The sequence below is a fragment of the Poecile atricapillus genome, chromosome 4, assembly GCF_030490865.1.
Source record: "Poecile atricapillus isolate bPoeAtr1 chromosome 4, bPoeAtr1.hap1, whole genome shotgun sequence".
NCBI classification, from domain to species: domain Eukaryota; kingdom Metazoa; phylum Chordata; class Aves; order Passeriformes; family Paridae; genus Poecile; species Poecile atricapillus.
Genome location: NC_081252.1, coordinates 3,040,892 through 3,059,453, shown reverse-complemented (window position 1 = coordinate 3,059,453; position 18,562 = coordinate 3,040,892). Strand labels below are relative to the sequence as shown.

At 49.7% G+C, this 18,562-nt stretch overlaps 1 protein-coding gene across 2 annotated transcripts; it reads left to right on the top strand.

The window, feature by feature from the left end:
* Positions 1–2,170: 2,170 nt before the first annotated feature.
* On the top strand, positions 2,171–18,543 carry SCARB2 (scavenger receptor class B member 2). Of its 2 annotated transcripts, XM_058838434.1 has the most exons (13): positions 2,171–2,365; positions 7,099–7,256; positions 10,591–10,738; positions 11,861–12,049; positions 12,667–12,758; positions 13,003–13,122; positions 13,707–13,885; positions 14,055–14,173; positions 14,777–14,850; positions 15,612–15,663; positions 16,236–16,394; positions 16,529–16,599; positions 17,690–18,543. In XM_058838434.1, the coding sequence occupies exons 1-12, from the start codon at positions 2,249–2,251 to the stop codon at positions 16,556–16,558; spliced, it is 1,437 nt and encodes a 478-aa protein (XP_058694417.1). In that variant the 5' UTR covers positions 2,171–2,248; the 3' UTR covers positions 16,559–16,599; positions 17,690–18,543. The 2 variants fall into 2 exon arrangements, with proteins under 2 accessions (XP_058694417.1, XP_058694416.1); XM_058838433.1 differs by lacking the exon at positions 16,529–16,599.
* Positions 18,544–18,562: the final 19 nt, after the last annotated feature.

The following is an 18,562-nucleotide window of genomic DNA, read 5'->3' as shown; positions in this document are numbered from 1 at the left end:
CAGGAGACAAGTGGTCGAGACTGGCCAGAGTGGAGATAAGAGAGATGCTGGTGGAGCGTTTATTAGATCAAGCAGTTTTCTAGTTCCAGCTGCATTTTCAGCGTTGGGATGAAGCTACACTTGGTCCTGGAGAGGCTGTTTGATGTGTCTGCGTGCCCTGAGGCCACAGCTCCTGAAGGAAGCAGTGCAGGGCCTGGGTCCGGTCAGACCCTGTGGTGTGAGCAGGTCTGTCAGCAGTGGCAGATGGTTGAGTAAGGGCAGGCACCATTCCTGTCTCAGGTGTCCAGAGATCCATGAGGTGCTGTGGGTGCACACAAAGAGACAGGGAACAGAACCCCACCCTCCTGTGTGCTGTTCCAGCCCTGCTGTGGGTGGCATTAAACATCCACGGGAGAAATGGCTGATAGTTACTAAACCACAGGGGTAGGATTGAGGATTTCTGTTCTGATCTGGTTGATGCTGTGCTGTGGGATTTCCTAATTCCTTCCCTTACAAGCTTTTCCTGCCTTGCATAGACTCCAAGGAGCCGAGCACCTGGTGTTGCACAAACTGAGGGAGCCACATCACAACCTCAGTAAGTCTGGCTTTTTATGTTTATTAAAGATATTCCCAGTGCATGGGACAGGACAATTTAACCATGTCCATGCTTTCCAGAGTGTGGGCCTTGTCTGTCTCCTCTCAGACACATCATCATGGTGCTGGAAAGGGAAGATGTGCCTCTGCTTGTTTCAGGGATCTGTAATTTTGGCACACAATTGTGCCTTGAGCCAGCAGCGCACCCACTGCATTCCCAGGCTGCACCCTGGAGGTGGAGCCACTCCTCAGGGGAGTGTGTGCAGTTTATCATGGCTGGTGAGCACTTCATTGGCTTCCAAAGGTAAAATAATTTGCCAAAATAAAGAAAAGCATTCACTGAGAATCTGGAAAATCTGTATGGAGAAATGATGTGGTTCCCTGCATGGCACGGGTAGATTTTAATGGAAAAATAAACAAAAAAAGCTGAATTTACCAGTCCCAAAAGTCTGGAGGAATCTTTGCTTGTTCTATAAATATTTGTGCCAGGGTTCAGCAGCTAAAATATTTTACAGTGGAAGGAAAGGTTGATGGTTTCAGAGAAAGAATTCCCATGGAAGAGTCTTTCTAAGGGGAGGGTTTTATTGCTGTAGTTAAATTAGCCTTCAAAACCAGATTCTAATTATGTACTCTGGTTCTTGGTTTTTGGAGAAATGGTGATGAAACAGGGCTAAGAGCACCACTCTGGAATGAAAATCTAAATTAAAGAAAGCTGCCAGAACAACCTTTTTTCCCCCTTTTAATTTTTTTTATTACTCTTTCTTTAACTGCAGCGGCTGGAACCACGAAACTTCTGTTTTTCCAAACAACTGTGACACGTGACCTCAGAACCCTTCATAAGCAAAAATATCCGAAAGGGCACATAACAACATAACACAGTTGCTGCAATCACAATTACAGGAAGAAGTATTTATAAAGGAAGACGCTTCAGTCCATCTCAGCAGGAAATCCACCTGATGGGCCACTTGCCCTCTTGCTCAGGAAGGCATTACATGGATCAGGCTGCAGCCGGCAAGCTGCCAGCCTCGTGGTTTGGAGAGGGAACTGACTCGGGAAACGCTGCTGCTGCTGGGATGTAGGATGGGAGCACAGGGCTTTCCTTCCTTCCTTTTGTGCCACGGGGCAGGCCGTGGGGGAAAGGGGCTGGCATGGGCCCCTGTGGCAGGTGTTTTTCCCTGCTGCTGGCAGTGATGGGTGGGAAAGTGGAGCGGCACATCCCACTGGCTTCTGAAAAAGCAGGTGCATTGATTTGACTTTTTTTTTTTTCTGTGTTAGTGGCAGCTAAACTGCATTGAACTGGGGCAGAATCCACTCCCTGCGATGTTTAATTCATTCTTAGAGGCGCTTCACACTCCCTGCAAGTTTTCCCCCCAATAATCCAGCTGTAGAATTCCCCAGCTTGTTGGAGCGAGGGCCAGGAGGCTTCGGGCTGCGCCGGCCATCCTTTCGGGCAGGAACCACCCTCCGCTACTTTGGGATACCTTGTCCCGGCTGGGGTGAGCCGGGAGAGCATCCATCCCTCCATCCATCCGTCCCTCCATCCCTCCCTCCCCCGGGGGAGCGGCGGCTCCTCCCGGCGCTGGCGGGCGGGGCCCGGGGAGCGCCCGCCCCCGGAGCCCGAGCCCGGCGGAGCCTCGGCGGTCCCTGCTCGGCGGCAGCAGCAGCAGCCATAGCCATGAAGTCTCTGTGTCTCGTCACCGTGGGCGTCCTGGCCATGACGCTGCTCATCGCCAGCATCTCCTTGCTGGTGGCGCACGTCTTCCAGACGGTGGTGGATCTGCAGGTGAAGCAGGTAAAAGCGTTACCGCCTTCCCGTCTCGCTCCGTGTTTACAGGTTTATTCCTTCTGAAAATAGCCGAGGGAGGGAGGGAGGCGGCTGGCTCACTCCTTGTGGCAGCTGTGGGTGAGTGGGAAGGAGCATCCCTGGGCCGTGAACCCCCCCCGCCCAGCACCGCCCGGCTCAGAATGCAGCTCAGGCTGTGGTGGTCCCTGGGCTGGGTAAAAATTGGGTGAGGGTGGGTAAAAATGCCTCTGCTTGAGGCAGCTCTGCTGGCTGTGGGGCAGCAGCTGTAGCGAGGAGCCCTCTCCAGGGCAGCAGCACCTGAGGGGAGCAGGGGGCACCTTTTTGTCATCTCTGCCATCAATTGCTTGCAGCTTTCATACTTGTTCTGCTGCTCCATTTACTGGTGCCTCTGGAGCGGGGCCAGAGGTGCTGTGGGCTGGAACACGTGGTGTCTCCCAGTTCCCTGGGCTGGGTGATGGCAGCCAGGCATTTCACCGTGCTGTTCCACACCTGGGGACACCCATCATGGCACTGCTGTGGATGCAGAGGCCTGCACTGTTCCTGCTCTGCCCAAGCTTTTGTTTCTCTGCCAGAGTGCCTCTGTGCATTTATCCAGTGGTCCAGTGAGAAGGACCAGCTGTGTTAGTAATTCTCTTGGAATCCTTTTGTAAATAAACAATTATTTATCTATCTGAGGAATGTCATCTTAATTCCTTTTCTGACAGAGAAACCAGGAATGCTGACCAGTGAAGGGATTTGACCAGTGCTGTTGTCTAACTGGTGACCAGATCATCTGTGATCTCCTAACCTGCTGTTCTTTCCTCTGGGCTGTTGACAGGGAGCATTTCCTACCGTGGAAACTGCATTGTCTAAACTTAAATCAGTTTGGTTTAACAAGAGTAATTTAAAGTTGGCAGTGAGCTTACAGCAGGTTGTGGCAGCGCCGTCCCCCAGATCTTGGCTCTCCTTGGGAAGGAGTCTGCCCTCCTTCCCTTCTGCATCCCAGAAGTTCTACTTGCAAGTATTCTCCATGCTGTTATTGGCAGAGCAGTGGGGTGAAAGCAGTGGTTTGGAGCAGGGCTGTCAGGAATTAGGCGTGATCCTCCTTACGAGTATTATCTCCTGGCTGCCTGCTCCTTCCCTGGAACGGAGCCTTACGTAAGAGCAAGTTGGTATTCACTCAGCAGGGCTTGCAGTAATGCAGGATAAAGTTTCCAGAGCTCAGTCTTTTCCTGCCTGCTGCTCTCCAGCTCGTGCTGGCACACATCTGGATTGCAGGGAATGAGGTGTCCGGCTCCCTGCCAGAGCTGCCAGCTCTCCAAAGGCCTTCTTCAGGAGCCACACCCCCCCAGAGAGGGGAAGCACAGCTTTCAGCCCCAAAGCAGGGTGCTCCCAGTCACTCTGCTGATCTGGCTTCTTTCTACATTTGCTTTATCCCATGTGAGCTTCCCCTCGTTTGTGTGTAGCCTAGAAAGCTGCTGTTGCTTGTGTAACCGTGTGTGTAGCTTAGAAAATCTTGTGCAAATAGACAAATCTCAATTTGCCTTTGAAATGGGGCAAGACCCAAGCTTTTGCAAGGAGTTCCTGTTCTTTTGAGGGCTTTCCAGCCATCCTGAAATGGAGCTGCCTCACAGAGAGGGCCTGTCTTGGCAGTCTCGAGTGCAGCTGGAGTGCAAAGCTGTATTTTGGAACAGCTGAAGCACCTGTGTCTCCAAGCCCAGCACCTGTGGACTGCTGAGGATGGCTCTGCTTTCACTGCTGTGTGCAGCAGCCTTCCCAGCCAAAGGCAGGATCTGGGATACTGAGAGGGTGTGGGAGGAGTGGGAATCCCCTTGAAAATCAGAGGGCAGATGTGTTGTGACAACAGCACTTTTCCCACAAGGCATTCAGATCTTGTCAACTTATTCTTTATTTGCTGTTTTACTATATTTTTGTGAACTAAACATGCCATCCCAATCAGATGGCCAAAACCTGTTTGTTATCAGGGCCTAGCACCTGAAACTCTGGAAAGCAGTGGAAAAAAAAGCTATAATGAACAAGGATGAATCTTCCCCAGGAGAAAGGCGTTCCCAGCTGCCAGTGGTGTTGCCTTGTGCTCCCTGATGGGTAGATGCTGGTGTATTTATTGACACAGGAGTGCAGGTTATGAATACAACCTAGTGTTATATACATATTTATATGTGCACACACACACAGTCAGTCTTGGGGACATGTTCCTAATTTCAAACTTGGAAGTCAGTCAGTCTTTTGGCCCAGGTGTTTCCTTCAGGCCACATCCCTTACACTGAGAATTTTAGAAAACACTTCAAACCCCTTGAGATTCCTCTGCACTTGTCACCAGCCATCTCTTGAGCTGAGTTTTCAGGCCCTCAAGGACAAGGAAGATATTTTCTCCTTGGATTTAGTTGATGCATTGATCATTTTTTTGCTGTTGTTATTTAATGCAAAATACTGGAGGCTCTCAGGAGAGTTTAGGATGAAGGCCTAGCTGAAGAATCCACTGGGATGCTCCTTTGGGGCAGGGCATTCCCAAGGTGCAGGAATAGAGAGGTCTGTTCATGCTGGTCTGAACACTTAGCCCATCACCTTAACAAATTGCAGTTAAACTCTGTCGCAGATGAACACATAAAAGTGCCTCTGAATTAAAATGTTGAGGGGTTCCAGGAAATCTGGGGGAAAAAAAAAAGGAATTAAATGTTCTGTGTAGGTTTTTTCAGAAATGTTCAGTAGCATTTCCCACTCCCACCATCACTGCCAGTAGCAGTTATATTTGGGAGGGAAAGCTCCATTTTTATCTCCTGTGTGTAAAGCACAGTCAAGGCAAGGAAACAGCAGCAAATGAGAGAGCTGTGAGTTCAGGGCTGGCTGATAAATACAGTCCTCAGGAAGGATGCTTTGGAACACTGGAAATGAGCGTGGATTCCACATGGGAAGGAGAAGCACTGATGTCCTTGTAAATATCATGTGATAGACTGAAATATCCTGGAAACATTTGGTGAAAATCAGAAATGCTTACCATGTTCCATGATTTGACAGGTTTTGGGAGTCTCTCTGAATGCAGCTCAGAAGTTTGTGAATCTGGGTTTGCTCTCACTGTACAGAGCTATAAGTAGACACTTAATTCCTGTGGGAGATGCAAACTGTGCCACGCAGATCCAAGAAATAAATCTGGAATGAATATGACCACTCGTGTATACAGAGATGAGTCTCCTTGGCATAAATCTTAAGAAAACAGGACCAAAAGCATCAGGCTGTGTAGGAAATGGTTGGGCTCGGTAGTTGCAGAGAAATGCTCCAAGCTCCTCAAGCGTGTCTGAAACACATTAATTTTTGAGGTGTGCACAGAATACGTGGGGTTTAATGCTTTGGGGAAAGCAGTGCTGCAAGGGCAAAGTGCCACCAGCTGGGCTGGCTCTCACGGCCATTCAGCATTACTCCTGCCATGCCAAGCTCCTGCCAATAAGCTTGTCTTTGGAACAGTCTTCCCTTTATCCCATCCTTCAAAATTCAAGTCTGCATGGAGAGAAAGCAGCTCCTTAAGTGGGAAGGCCAAGAATGAGTCCTGAGGCAACTGTGGCTGATAAGACCCCATGAACATTGACCATGAGCTGGCAGCTGTCCAGCCTGCCCTGCTTCTGAGCTTCCACTCACAATATTCCAGTTGTTTTCTCAGAAGAATAAAAAGAATGAGTGTTGATGAGATCCATTTAATTGCAAATCATTCTCCTCCTCCCTTTCTTCCGCCTACAGGTGATGTGCTTTTCAAAGACAGAGTTTTCTTTGTGTTTATTCCTGAAAATGCACCCTTTGAGCCAGATTGCTCTGTGTGACCACTGAAGCAGTTCTAGAGTTAGAACTACATGAAAAGCCTTGATTTTTTTTTTTTTTTTTTTTTTTTTTTTGGTGCTGGGCGTGGTTTCTTGTGGGGGGTGAATTTTATCCAAAAGGAGATAGTTATAAAGTGAGAGATGGAGGCCTACATGACAGGTGTGGTTGTGACTTTCCATATGACATGTACATACTGATAAGGGCTATCACTGAGGTAAGGCAATCAGTGTTTCATTTCTTAAGTGCTTCTGTTATAAAATCATGGTTTATAGCTTGGTTACAAAATAGACTCACAGATCATGGGTCTGGAGATGCACGTGCTGTAGGGAAGAAATTAAAGACAGAGGGCAATCTCCCCTGTTCCAAGACCTTGGAAAGGCACAAATCCTAGAGTGCCTATGTGAAAGAAATTTGTCACTCACAGTTTTTCTCACAGGCCACTGAAAAACAAAGTCTAATTGCACTGGAGACAGAATCTCACAGCTGTGTTGGAATCTGACTTTCTTGGGCAAAGAAATCATTGAGGCTGAGCTTGTTTTGGCCTCCCAACATGGAGTTGTACTTTTATCTGTAATGTTGGCACATTTTGTGATGTCTTGCACCAGGTGGGGTTTTTTTACTGATGCAGGAAAGGAGACAGGATTGCTGAGTAATAGCTGATCAGTCTCCATTCTGAAAAATGTCAGGCAGACTTGCCTGTGGGGAGAAGCAGAACTACAAACCAACAATGCTGCCCCTGGCCTGTGGCCAGGAGAGCAGCTGCCTGGGCTGGTTGATACTGGGTGAGCTGCTTCAAGGTAAAGCAGATCTAGAACTGGGGTCTCCAGTCTTACTGCCCGTGCTTGTTCCCAAGGCACGGAATTCCTCTCTCTGCTGTCTGCATTAGCAGCTGATCTGCCTTTCTCTTGTTTCAGGGAACAGTCCTGAAGAACGGCACGGAAACCTTTGAGGCCTGGGAGGACCCTCCCCCCCCAGTCTACATGCAGTTCTACTTCTTTAATGTGACAAATCCTTTGGAAGTGCTCCAAGGCGCTACTCCTCTCGTGGAGGAAATAGGACCCTACACCTACAGGTAGGCAGGACCCTTTCAGGAGTTCCACACTTGACAGAATCCACGATGTGTGAGGCACCCAGAAGGCTTGGGCTGCTGTTCTAGGAGAAAACCTTGGTGTTGATGTGTGAGAGGGAAGGTTTATCCAGGGGAGCATGGATAACAGCCCACACAGACAGCGCTGACACTTGCAGCTGCTTTCAGATGAAGCCAGTGACTTCTGTCAGATTTGGGGTGAAGTTCTGCTGGTGTGCTGCTGTTGTTCACTGCTGAACACAGAGGAAGCTGATGCATCCTGGCCTGCTGTCTTGTGAGCTGGGTGATGTTTGGGAGGCTGGGGAGAGGAGTGTTGCACAAAAGTGTGACTCGTGCTCACTCAGGAACTGGTAAAACACGTGGCCAGAAAAACAGAGTGGTTCTAAAAGGGTTTTCCTGAGCCAACTCTCACTGAGAAACCTGCTTGGGTTTTAAACCTATCATTTTTACTGACAGATTTCCTAAGGCCACATGCAGAGTTAGATGTTGTCCAGCTCCTGGAGCTGTCCTGTGTGGCGTGCAGGGATTTTCCAGTCACCTTCCAGATGAGTTTTCCTTTAGAGCCGTGTTCTGCTCAGCTGCCTGCAGCCGTGTAAACCAGGAGCAGGGCTGTGGCAGGAAGGGCTGTGGTCCTGGGAGTCCCAGCCATATGAGGAACTCTATCACCACGGCAAAGAGGTGGATGCCTGTCTGTCAGCCTCACTTCTGGTCACACAGGCTCATCCAGGCTGGGTGCTGGCTCAGTGCCAGAAGGAGCTGTCTTTACTTAATCAGAATCTCTTGGTATGTGAAAAAATGCTGGAATGAAAGCAGGAGCCTTTGTGGGAGCCTCGGTTTCTGCATTATCTTTTGCTTTTCAGTTTCCTTTTCAGTGTTCTGTGTCAGGAAGATTAGCAGGACCAGCTCCAGGGTTCATAGAGCTGCAGGGAGCCACACAGGCTGACATTCAGTTCTCTTTGCCAGCTCCTTATTTCCCTTTCCTTAGCTCCAAGTCTCTCCTGGGTGTCACACGCAGCCCAGTTTGGGAAGCTGCACCTTGTCCATGAAGGAGCTGGGTGGATGGGGCTGGTGCTGCAGTGCCTGAGCTGGTCCCTGCCCCAGGGGAGGCCCAGCCTGAGCTGCTGGTTTGCTGGGAGAGCCTTTCCCTGCATCCCACGCCACGGGCTGGCTGTGAGTGGGTCCCCAACGCCCGCCCTCCCTGCGGTGTTCTCGGCAGGGACAGGGAGGGAAGGAAAGAAGCTGCACATTCCAGTTGTTTCTGGCTTGTTTGCTTAGCCTGATTCTGGCATGTCTGAACAGGATTCCCCTGTGCTCTGCTCTGCCTGACAGAGGAAGAAGGAAAAGTTAGGAAGTGGAGAGCTCTCTTCCAGCAGATTGCATAACCCTCGGCTGGCCGTGGCTGCAGCAGGCTGTCAGCGGTGGGTGGGGAGGAGAGGAGGCCTGTGGGAGCACAGGGAGCAGAGAGGGATGTTCAGCCACACTGCACGCTCCAGCCAGGGAAGAAACCTCTAGCTGGTTTCACAGGCCCTGTGGAGCAAAGCACTGAGGACTCTTTTGGGTTTAGCACATGGCAAAACAGCCAAAATTCCCCAAAGTTGAAGCGTGTTCTCATAGAACAAGGTGTTTGGGGAATAGCTGGGAGTGAACTGGGCCGGACAAGCAGAGGGAAAAAATGCAGTCAGTGGCAGGGAGGAGGTAGGAGGGCTCAAGAGAGTCTCTTGCTGCAGCTCAGAGTTTTCACCAGCATACACTGCAAAGCACTTGAGGCAGATTCCGTAACAAAAACATAGTAGTGCCAGTGGTTTTGAATCTGGGAAGTTGAACTGGCAGCATGTGAAATAAGTAATTACAAAGAGCAAGCTTCTTACCTGCCCAAGCCTGCTGAGTCCCAAAGAACACTGGAATATTGTCTGGTCTTGCAGGCATTTACTGCAATTCCTACTCATACCCCTCATCAGGGAGTATTATTTTCCTCTCCAGAGCTTGAGAGGTGTCTCAGGTTACTCCTGGCCTATTTTAGGAAGGCATTTCACAGCTGTCCATTTCCATCCCTTCAGTTCCAGCCCTGGGGTATAAAATAGACTGCTGTCCAGGAGGCTCTTTCCAAGTCAAGCTGGAAGTGTTGCCAGACCAAAATGTTCCTGGGTGGCAGGGCTGCTGCTGAGGGGTAGAGACACCGTTTGGGTAAGGAAGGTGGGAAGTGGCTGGTTTCTCATAACAGTAGCTTCACAGGCCTGGATTTAAATGTGAAAGCTGAGCCAGAGTAATGCAGCCTGTTGTGAAGCTGCCCAGATGGATGCAGTGCAGCCAGGACAGAATCTCGATCTGAACGGAATGCAGATCCTCAGAGCACGACACCTAGCAGAACAGTTCTCCCTCACGTCTTGTGACTTGAAATTTGCCCAGGCAAATGTGAAAGTCAACAGCCTCCTGAATCACTGCAGGCTGAGGAAACAGGGGGAATGTCTCCTCCTGTGTGTGCCAGGTGGTCAGCAGCCCTTTCCCTTTTGGGAGAGACACAGGTGTCAGCCTGTTCTGCACGACCGCAGAATCCAGGTTGGTCAAGTGCTAATGGCAATGGAAATGGAGTCATGTTCCTGAGATGTGTTTCAGGGTAATGAGCATCTGACTTTCTCGTGGGGCCAGCAGGTAGCATTTGATGTTCCTTGCCAATTGAACTGGTTTGTCAGCAATCCTGAGTTTTATCCTGTTGTCTGAATGCCTGGACAGGAACAGCAGCAACCTCCCTGGCCATGGGTAGTGAACAGCAAAAATTCAGTTGAATTTCTGTCATGACCAGGATTCCTGCTTGAGAATTAAAGGACAAGAACTAAATTGAGGCTTGTTCTGTGGTTGTGCCACACGTAAGCCCTAGTGCCAAGTGCTCTGAAGCCAGCAGAAGGATTCTGTTGGGTCTTTAGGTCAGGTCCATGACAAACATGCAGCCTGCATCTTTCTGGGAGTGAATTTTGCCTGCAGCAGAGGCAAAAGTTTCATTTTCAAACTAGACTTCAAGGGCAATCTCATTCATATACAGTCCCTCTGAATCCTTCTGAGCCATCTGAAATTGCTGAACTTCCTTTGAGGTTTTTTAAGGCAAGGCAAAAATACGAAGTGAAACTAAAGCGCAGGGTGGCATTTTTGGAAATGCCCCATAAGGTCTGACTCAGCTCACACTGACACAGAGGGAAGTTTGTGTCAGTGCGAGAATCTACTTCCAAAGAACTGAAAATGCCACCCTTTATGTGCTTGAGTTAATTGCAATGAATGCACTGTCTACTTGTCTAACTTGATTAGAGAACAAACTCTTGCCTTTCAGGGAATACAGGCCAAGAGTGCACGTCCAGTTTTTGGACAACGGAACCAAAGTGTCTGCTCTAAACCCAAAGACTTACGTATTTGAACCTCAGAAGTCAGTGGGAGACCCTGAAGTGGACCTGATCAGGACAGTAAATATTCCTGCAGTGGTGAGTTCTCTTTCATTCCTGCTTGGAATTGTTCCTGGCACACTTGAGAAGGAGCAGTGTGTTGCTTCATCCTGACTCTCCCTTTGTGGCAGATAAATGTGATGGAAGAACAAGAAAGGCAGCTCATGTCCTGGGCAGATGCTGGTCTCAGTTTGGGGCTGGACTGCTGTGGGGGGCTTATTTTGTTCCTCCCTCTCCTCACAGCTCTGCAGGGTTAGTGCCTTCCTCTGGTGCTACGAGATCACCCACTCTCCAGGGACAAGGGGAAATCAGGCTTGCTGAGCTTCCATGAGTCAGTGAAACCAGGGAATTGGTGATGTCAAATGCCTAGGAGGAACTCCAGCTTCTGCCTGACAGAGTTAGGAATGCTTGAGGCTATTTTGTTCAAGTTGGAGAAGCTGCCTCCAAGTCTGCTTCTCAAACCAGAAACAAACGACAGTAGAGCAGTTCCAGACAGAGCTGGATGAAAAGGACCTCACCCCCAGACTGTGCTAGGTGAACGAGAGTCTCGTGGTGATGACAGGCAGACCATTATTTTGGTCTCATACAGAGATAGCATGAGAAGAAGCAGATCCAAAGCTGTCACAGCTTCCAGAGGCAGCCAGGCTGTACTCAAATACTTGAGGGTGTGATTCAGCCTTTACTGTCCATCCTGGTTTAGTTGCAGTTGCAGGGCACCTTCATTTCAACTTTTTCCCCAGCATTTCCAAAAATGCCTGATTTTATGAACAAGTACAGAAGTGCCCTGTCTGTAGGAGTAGATAGGACTCAGGTTCCTGGAAGTTGCAGACAATACAGACACTGTGTTTTCAATTCCTCCCAGGCATCTCGTGGTGGTAAGGATTATCTCTCCTTCAGATTTTTGGCTGTGATGTACTGTGACAGGGAGTATGAGAAGAAGCACAGGTTGGTTAGCCCAAAGAAATGCCCTTCTTTTGTTATGACCTCTTGAAAGTCCTGTTGTAAGCCCACTTGTCAGCTGGAAAGGAAACAAACATTATTAGTGTTTGAACTGTGGGGAAATGAACGTGCAGTGGTGGAAAGTGTCTGTGTCTGGGTGCAGCTGATCATTTATTCCCCAGTAACTCTGACCATTGCTCCCTCATTCCAATGCCCTGGCAGACTGCCATGGAGTGGACCAGGTCAACCCCTATGCAGTTTGCCACAGAGGTGCTGCTGCTCCTGTACCAGGAGTCCCTGTTCACCGTCCGCAGCGTCCACGAGCTGCTGTGGGGCTACAGGGACAGGCTGCTGGCCACCATCCACGTCCTGCATCCCGAGATCGATCCCGTCTTTGGCCTCTTCAACAAGGTAACTGCAAAAGGGGTGCTTCTTCTTCAGCTCAGCAGCATCTAGGCCCTGAATGGGAGGTATGGATAAGCTCTCCAAGGATAACCCCCTCCGCTCTTGCCCGTGCTCGCTTGAATGATGTGGGCTTTGTGGAGGCAATTGTGCAAAGCATTGGGAAAATGTCCTGATTTCCTCAGTAATTGACTGAAATTGGATGTTAGTTCTGTGCTGGAGCCATTCCTGGCTTGCACAGTGTTTCTGGTCGTTGCATGTCATTTTGGTCTGGGGGGAATCCTTGCTTCTTGGAGATGTCTGCAGTGCTGAGGTTATTTCTGTGGGGTTATTTTCCTCCTGAGGGCTCTTTATTGAGGAGCAGCTCTGAAAGGGAGAAAAGGCTCATCTGGTGTTGTGTTTCCTGCCTTTGGGAGGTGTAAGGATCCTGCCTGGTCACTTCCACCTCCCGTGTTCCTGTTCAAGGTGGAGTAGTTCAATGAGCTGCACAGATCTCAGGGGCAGTCCCTCACTCCTGGGGTGGATTTGGAGTGGTGACAGCTTCAACTCCTGCCACCCCATTGCAGTGACCAGCCAGGTGCCACAGGGTGAGCGGAGCCACTGAAAGCTCCCGCATCTCTTTGCAGATGAACGGAACCGACGATGGAGAGTACGTTTTCCTGAGCGGGGAAACGAACTACCTGAACTTCTCCAGGATTGTGGAGTGGAAAGGAAAAGAGTAAGTTTTTCAGTGTACTGTCACCTCTGTCAGAATCTGCCCCTTGCTTGCCTGGTGCCAGCTCAAGGAGAATGCAGGTGCAACTTCAACCCATTTCAGTGCCTTTCCTTGTTAGCAGAGCTGAGGTAGGAGAAACTGGCACTGTGCAGGTCTGATTCCAGTTTGCTTAGGCCAGGAGCTGCCATTGCCTGACTGCTGCTCAGAGGTCTTTTAGCCCTTGCTCTCTTTGCTTCCCTTTCTTCAGGTCCTTGAGCTGGTGGACAACAGAGGCATGTAACATGATCAATGGCACAGATGGGACATCCTTTCACCCGCTGATCAGCAAAGATGAGAACATTTACATCTTTTCTTCCGATTTCTGCAGGTAAGGAGAAGACAGAGGCACTCGAACTTCAGAGCAGAGCATTTATGTCCATCCCTCTCGAGGTGTAGTGTTAGGCTGGTGGTTCTTCTCCTGTGATTTCATGTAACAGTCGCAGTGTTCTGCCTTTTTTCGTGGTGGGAAGCATGAGAGTTACTCAAAAAAACCCTCCCAATCTGCAGTTAAGGATGTGTTATTTGGAAATGAAGATTTGTGAGGTGAAAATCTGGAAGAGAACTGCAAGGACAGGCTGGACAGCAAGGCTAGTAACGAGGGGAATGGAAAGATTTATATGAACTTTGCTTAAGCTTCTTTCCTCCAAAGTCTGCCCCAGTGCTGTGCTGTTTTAGAGAGCCCAGGTTGTCCTCTTCAGAGATCCATGACTTTACATGATGCTGTCTGAAATGTACCAAGGAAATCTTGGCATTTCCTTCCTTACACAACACCTTGTCTCCCCTCTCACTGATTTCTCGGTGTGTGAAGAACAAAACCGATATGAAATCATGGAAATCAACACAGACGTGTGTTGGGCTACCTTCAGATCATTCCGTCTTCCACCACCCTGTTCCCTCCCTGCTTCCCTGCAGGTCCCTGTTCCTGGTGTACGACAGCTCGGGAGCCGTGGCCGGGGTGCCCACGTTCCGCTTCGTGCCCTCCTCCATGGTGTTTGCCAACACCTCGGTGAACCCGGCCAACGCCGGCTTCTGCGTGCCCGCCGGCAACTGCCCCGGCACCGGCGTGCTCAACGTCAGCGTCTGCAAGCAGGGTAGGGCCCGCCATGGGGGTCAGGGGCTCGGCCCAGGGACACTGGGGCTTTGTGGCTCCACAGGGGCCTCTTCCCTTCTCTGCTCAGAGCTCTCAGGTCCTCCAGGGCTTCCCCAGGTCCTGCTCGGCCTTTTTTGTTTTGCTGACGGCTCGGTGTTTTCGCATTCCAGGTGCTCCGATATTTCTGTCAGCTCCACATTTTTACCAGGCAGATCCAAAGTTTGTAGAGGACATAGAGGGCATGCATCCCAGAAAAGAATACCATGAGACATTTCTAGACATCAATCCTGTAAGTGCAGCCTTTCCTCAAGGGTTCTGTGGGTGAATGGATCCAAGCACCTGGGTTTAGGTCACCTCCCCGGAATCCGTAGTGGTTCCATGATGCTGGATGGAATGGGAGATCCCTTTGGGCACTAGGGGTCAGCTGTCCTGTCCCTGTCTCCCCTCCCAGTGTCTCTCACTGGCAGGGCAGTGTGAGAAACAGAAAAGTCCTGCAGCTGTGCAGGCACTGCTCAGCAAGCACTGGAGCATCCCTGTGCTACCCACACTGTTTTTGTCACAGTTCTAAAACACAGCCTGATACCAGCTCCTGTGGAGAAAATTACTTCTCTCCCAGCTAAAACCAGTACAGCAGTGATCTCTCCACCCCCACAGACAAATGTGGGTCGAGGAAAAGAGCACAGTCACCAGCTGCCTGGTTTACAGAAACACTGCTCTGACTCATCGGGCTGTTATGTGCAGCTAAAGCGGGAGCAAATTCCACAGCTCCTCTCCTAAGGTCCAGTGCAGATCCTGCTGTGTGGTGTGTACCAGGCTCTTCCTGCATTCCCACAGTTCTCATTCTTTCACCTTTACTGGTTTTTTTTTAACACTGATCTCTTTTATTCCCCAGCTGACAGGGCTCGTCTTGCAGGCAGCCAAGCGGATGCAGGTCAATGTTCACGTCCGAAAATTACCTGAATTTTTGTGAGTGTTCTTTGCTGCTGGGTGGAGTCTGATATCTATGCTCACATTCAGCATGATTTTTCCTGCAGTGTTCTATAGGTTGGAGAGAGCCAAGTGTGAAAGAGAGAAGTCCAATGGAATCTCAGTTCTAAGGGGCAGTATGCTCCCCTCTCACAGACCAAGCCAATTTGGTGGTTCCACCTGCAGAATAAAGAATGCTGTATGGTAGCTACTCCTCCTGATGTTTATTGGCACAGCTTGGCTGTAATAACTACAACAGAAGTAATTTATCTGCCCAGTCCCCTTGGGAGACCCAGTATTGTTCTTCAGGCTTGTTTCCCAGTGCTCAGGAGCTGTCACAGTAACACAACTCCTGCCTGAGCTGGGATTCCACATGTGCCAACTGTTGGGGGATTTTGGCTGCTGTGCCCATGTTGCTTGGACAATAGTTCCTGTGTTTTACAAACAGGAGTTACCTTCAACACCAGCTTAGCTCAGTTCCTGCTGCCTGGCACAAATCTGTCACTCATTTACTAATGAGCCCTGGATGGATCCCTGTCTTTCACTGCCCACCAAGTCCCAAAATAAGCCCTGCTCCAAATTTATCTGTCCGTGAGATCGAGATTGTCCTACTTCAGCAGGGAGCTGAAAATCCACAGCAAAAAGGAACATCCCAGAGGTTTTTTAGGGACACTTTCCTCATGCATTGTTCTTGTATAATCTGTCTTCACAACCCTCAGGTGGAAGAGTTCCAAACCCTTTTTTTTTTTTTTTCCACGCAGTGAAACCGGCAACATCCGAACGCTGATTTTCCCAGTGATGTATATAAATGAGGTAAATAGTTTTGCTATGTCTTTCCAGTACTGTGGCATGTTAATGCTTGCAAAAAATACCCTCTGAGCTAGCCAGAAAAGAAAATGCTGATTTTCTTGTTGTTTGTACAGTTAGGTAGGAAGCTGTTGCTGTTTCTTAACACCCTCCTGCTGCTTGTTGCAGTGTTAAGTTCAGCCCTGCCAAACACTCTCAGTCAGACACTCCTTTTAAACTCAGAGGAGCTGGCCATGAGGAAAAGGGGTGCTCAGACAGAGGCAGGACTTCAGGAGATCACACCTTCTTTTGAGTCATCTCTTGTGAATATTCCCATGCTGTAGCTGGATCACTGAATCAATTGGTATTAGTCCACTCCTAAATCAAAAGTTAAAAATCCCTGTTTTCCTTTGAAATACAGACTAGGTGATCCTTCTGCCCTCTGGAAGAATTCTAAGGGGGAAATTATGTCAGGAAGCAGTGGGGGAGTGTTGTGGGACTGTTGTTTCCCTCCCCTTCACAGAAGTGATCTTATGGAAAGCAGAGAAATAAACTTTTAATTTTTCTTTTTTTTTTCTTTCTTCCTCTCTCTCTTCCAGAGTGTTCTGATTGATGAAGCATCTGCCAGCAAACTCAGGCATGTCCTGCTGGAAGCCAGTGTTGTGACTGGGATCCCCTTTGTAATCATGGCTCTGGGAATTGTGTTTGGGATTGTTTTCATTGTGATGGTGTGCAGGTCCCAGGGGACAAGTGAAGAGGTAAGCAGCACCTGGATTTGGCTTTGCTTGCTGTCCATCTGCCTGCATTTGATTTTTTTTGATTTTTTTTTGTGGTTGATTTTACCTTTCTGCACATGTTTTTATATTGTTTTTGTTGGGAATGACCTTTCTAGGGAGGGGAAGTTTTAATAGACTCAGAATAAACGCGCCAAAGCAAAGGAGCGGAGTTAATCGCAGAAGCCTGGTAAGGCAGGTCCTGTCTATGTGCCCCATTCCCTTGCCAACAGTAGTGAAATAAATCAGCCTGTCTAGAGGACCCTGAAGGATAAGATGCAAAAACTCCACCATATTTGAGGACAGATTTAGTTGGTGTCAGTGCTCTCAGCAGAAGATCTGCATTGTGCCAGTGGATTATTTTCCAGAATCATCATGCAAATTTTGTGGCCAGAGAACAGATGAACTGCAGAGACAGCAGCAGCAGGAAGTATTCTCCAGTACTGCCCATTTACCAGACAGCCTGGAAATCTGCTCATGAGAAGTTCTGTCCCCAGATGACATGCTGGCACTAAGGTGCCTGTCAGGATGAAAGCTGATGCCAGCATTTCACCATAACAGGGTTCAGATGACACCAAATGTGGAGCCTTTGGTTAGGGGAATAGCCTGGGTTCTCTAGGAGGCTGTTTTCTCCTCATAGTTGCTGTGGGCTTAGTGTGGTCTAGTGTGTTTGGTGTTCCCTAAATGCTGTCTTAGAACTTCCCTCTGTGCCTGGGGGATCCCTGTGGATCAATGGATCCTGTTGCCATCCCATGCCCATGGCACTGTACTTCGGTCTCCTTTTTCCTTTCCTTCTGAGCCTGCCTCTGTTGTCAGCAGCTCAGCTTGGGCGTCAACCCATCCCACTGCCCGAGGCCTGTCCTGGGAATTCCTGCCCCACCCTACCTGCACAGCTTCAAACCAGCTCTCTTGGATGTGCTGAACACTCTACAGGGGTCCAAATGACAAAGGGACACCTGCATTCCGTGCTTTTCCTACTTTGCTTTTTGTTGCTTTTCCTGCCCAACAGAGGTAATCGGGCAGCTTGCGGCTCTTGTTGTGACCCCTGGGTGGTTCTGGCCTTCCCTCCCGTGTCAGGGGCTACAGCAGGTCCCTGCCCAAGCTGCCACCCACCCTCTGGTGCTTGCTTAGTGCAGCCCTGGCTCCCTTAGAGGGAATTGTCCTTACAAGTAGGAGCTTTTCCTTTCCCTGCTTGCAGTCTGGGCAGCACAGCTTCCTGCAGTGCAAGGTCTCTTGTCTCTGGTGGCCACCTTTAACTTGCCATGGTTTTGTTCTTCCAGAGCACGGAAGAAGAGAGGTCCCCACTCATCAGGACGTCTTAGTAGATTTTCTTTACCCTGTGAGCTTGGAGAATAAACCATTAGAGCTGACCTAACACCAACTTGTCCCCAGTGGAGACACAGTCGTGTCCAGCGTCACTTTTGGTGGGACAGAAGTGGAAGGGAATCTGCACTGTCAGCCAGAGGAGGAGACTTTTTTCTCACCGGCTACGTTACAACTTTCAAACTCCATTTTAAAACTGCTCCAGATCCTGCTTTTCTCAACCCTGCCCTCTGCACCCACACTGGCAGCCACAGAGGATCGTAACCACTGGATGGGCGACCACAAGCCGGCCCCATTCCCTACGGGAGCGACACGGGTGGGCTTTACAGGCTGCCCTGGGAGCGTGGACGGCCTCCTGGGAACACTGGGCTCCTGGACAGCCCCGGGAGCAGGACAGATGTGCCGTGGGCCGGGTGTGCCCCATCCCTGGCGTGTTGCGTGTCCGAGCTCCAGGCGGACCCGAGCCGGCGGCTGGAAGCGCTGTTCCATGCGGATCACCTAACTGTTCCCGCTCTGCTTGTTAGCCAGGCTTTCATCCTTCAGGTGTGGGGTTTGTTCTGCAGCTTCAGGCACCTGAGCTCAGCGTTGTTCTCGGGGTGCAGGGGACAAAGCCCCGGCGGGTGTTGTTGTGGGGGTTTGCACGTTTGGGATGAGAGCACACTCCCTCTGTGTTACGGACAGGGTCCTGTGAAGCCCTGACACTTTTTTACTTGTCAAGCAGAAACTTGTGTTCAAAGTCACAAAGGTTCCTCCCCCGCTTCCCGATTAAAAGAATATTCTCATCGAGGAATGTTTCCACGAGACACTGAAATGTGTTTTTAACGTGTGTA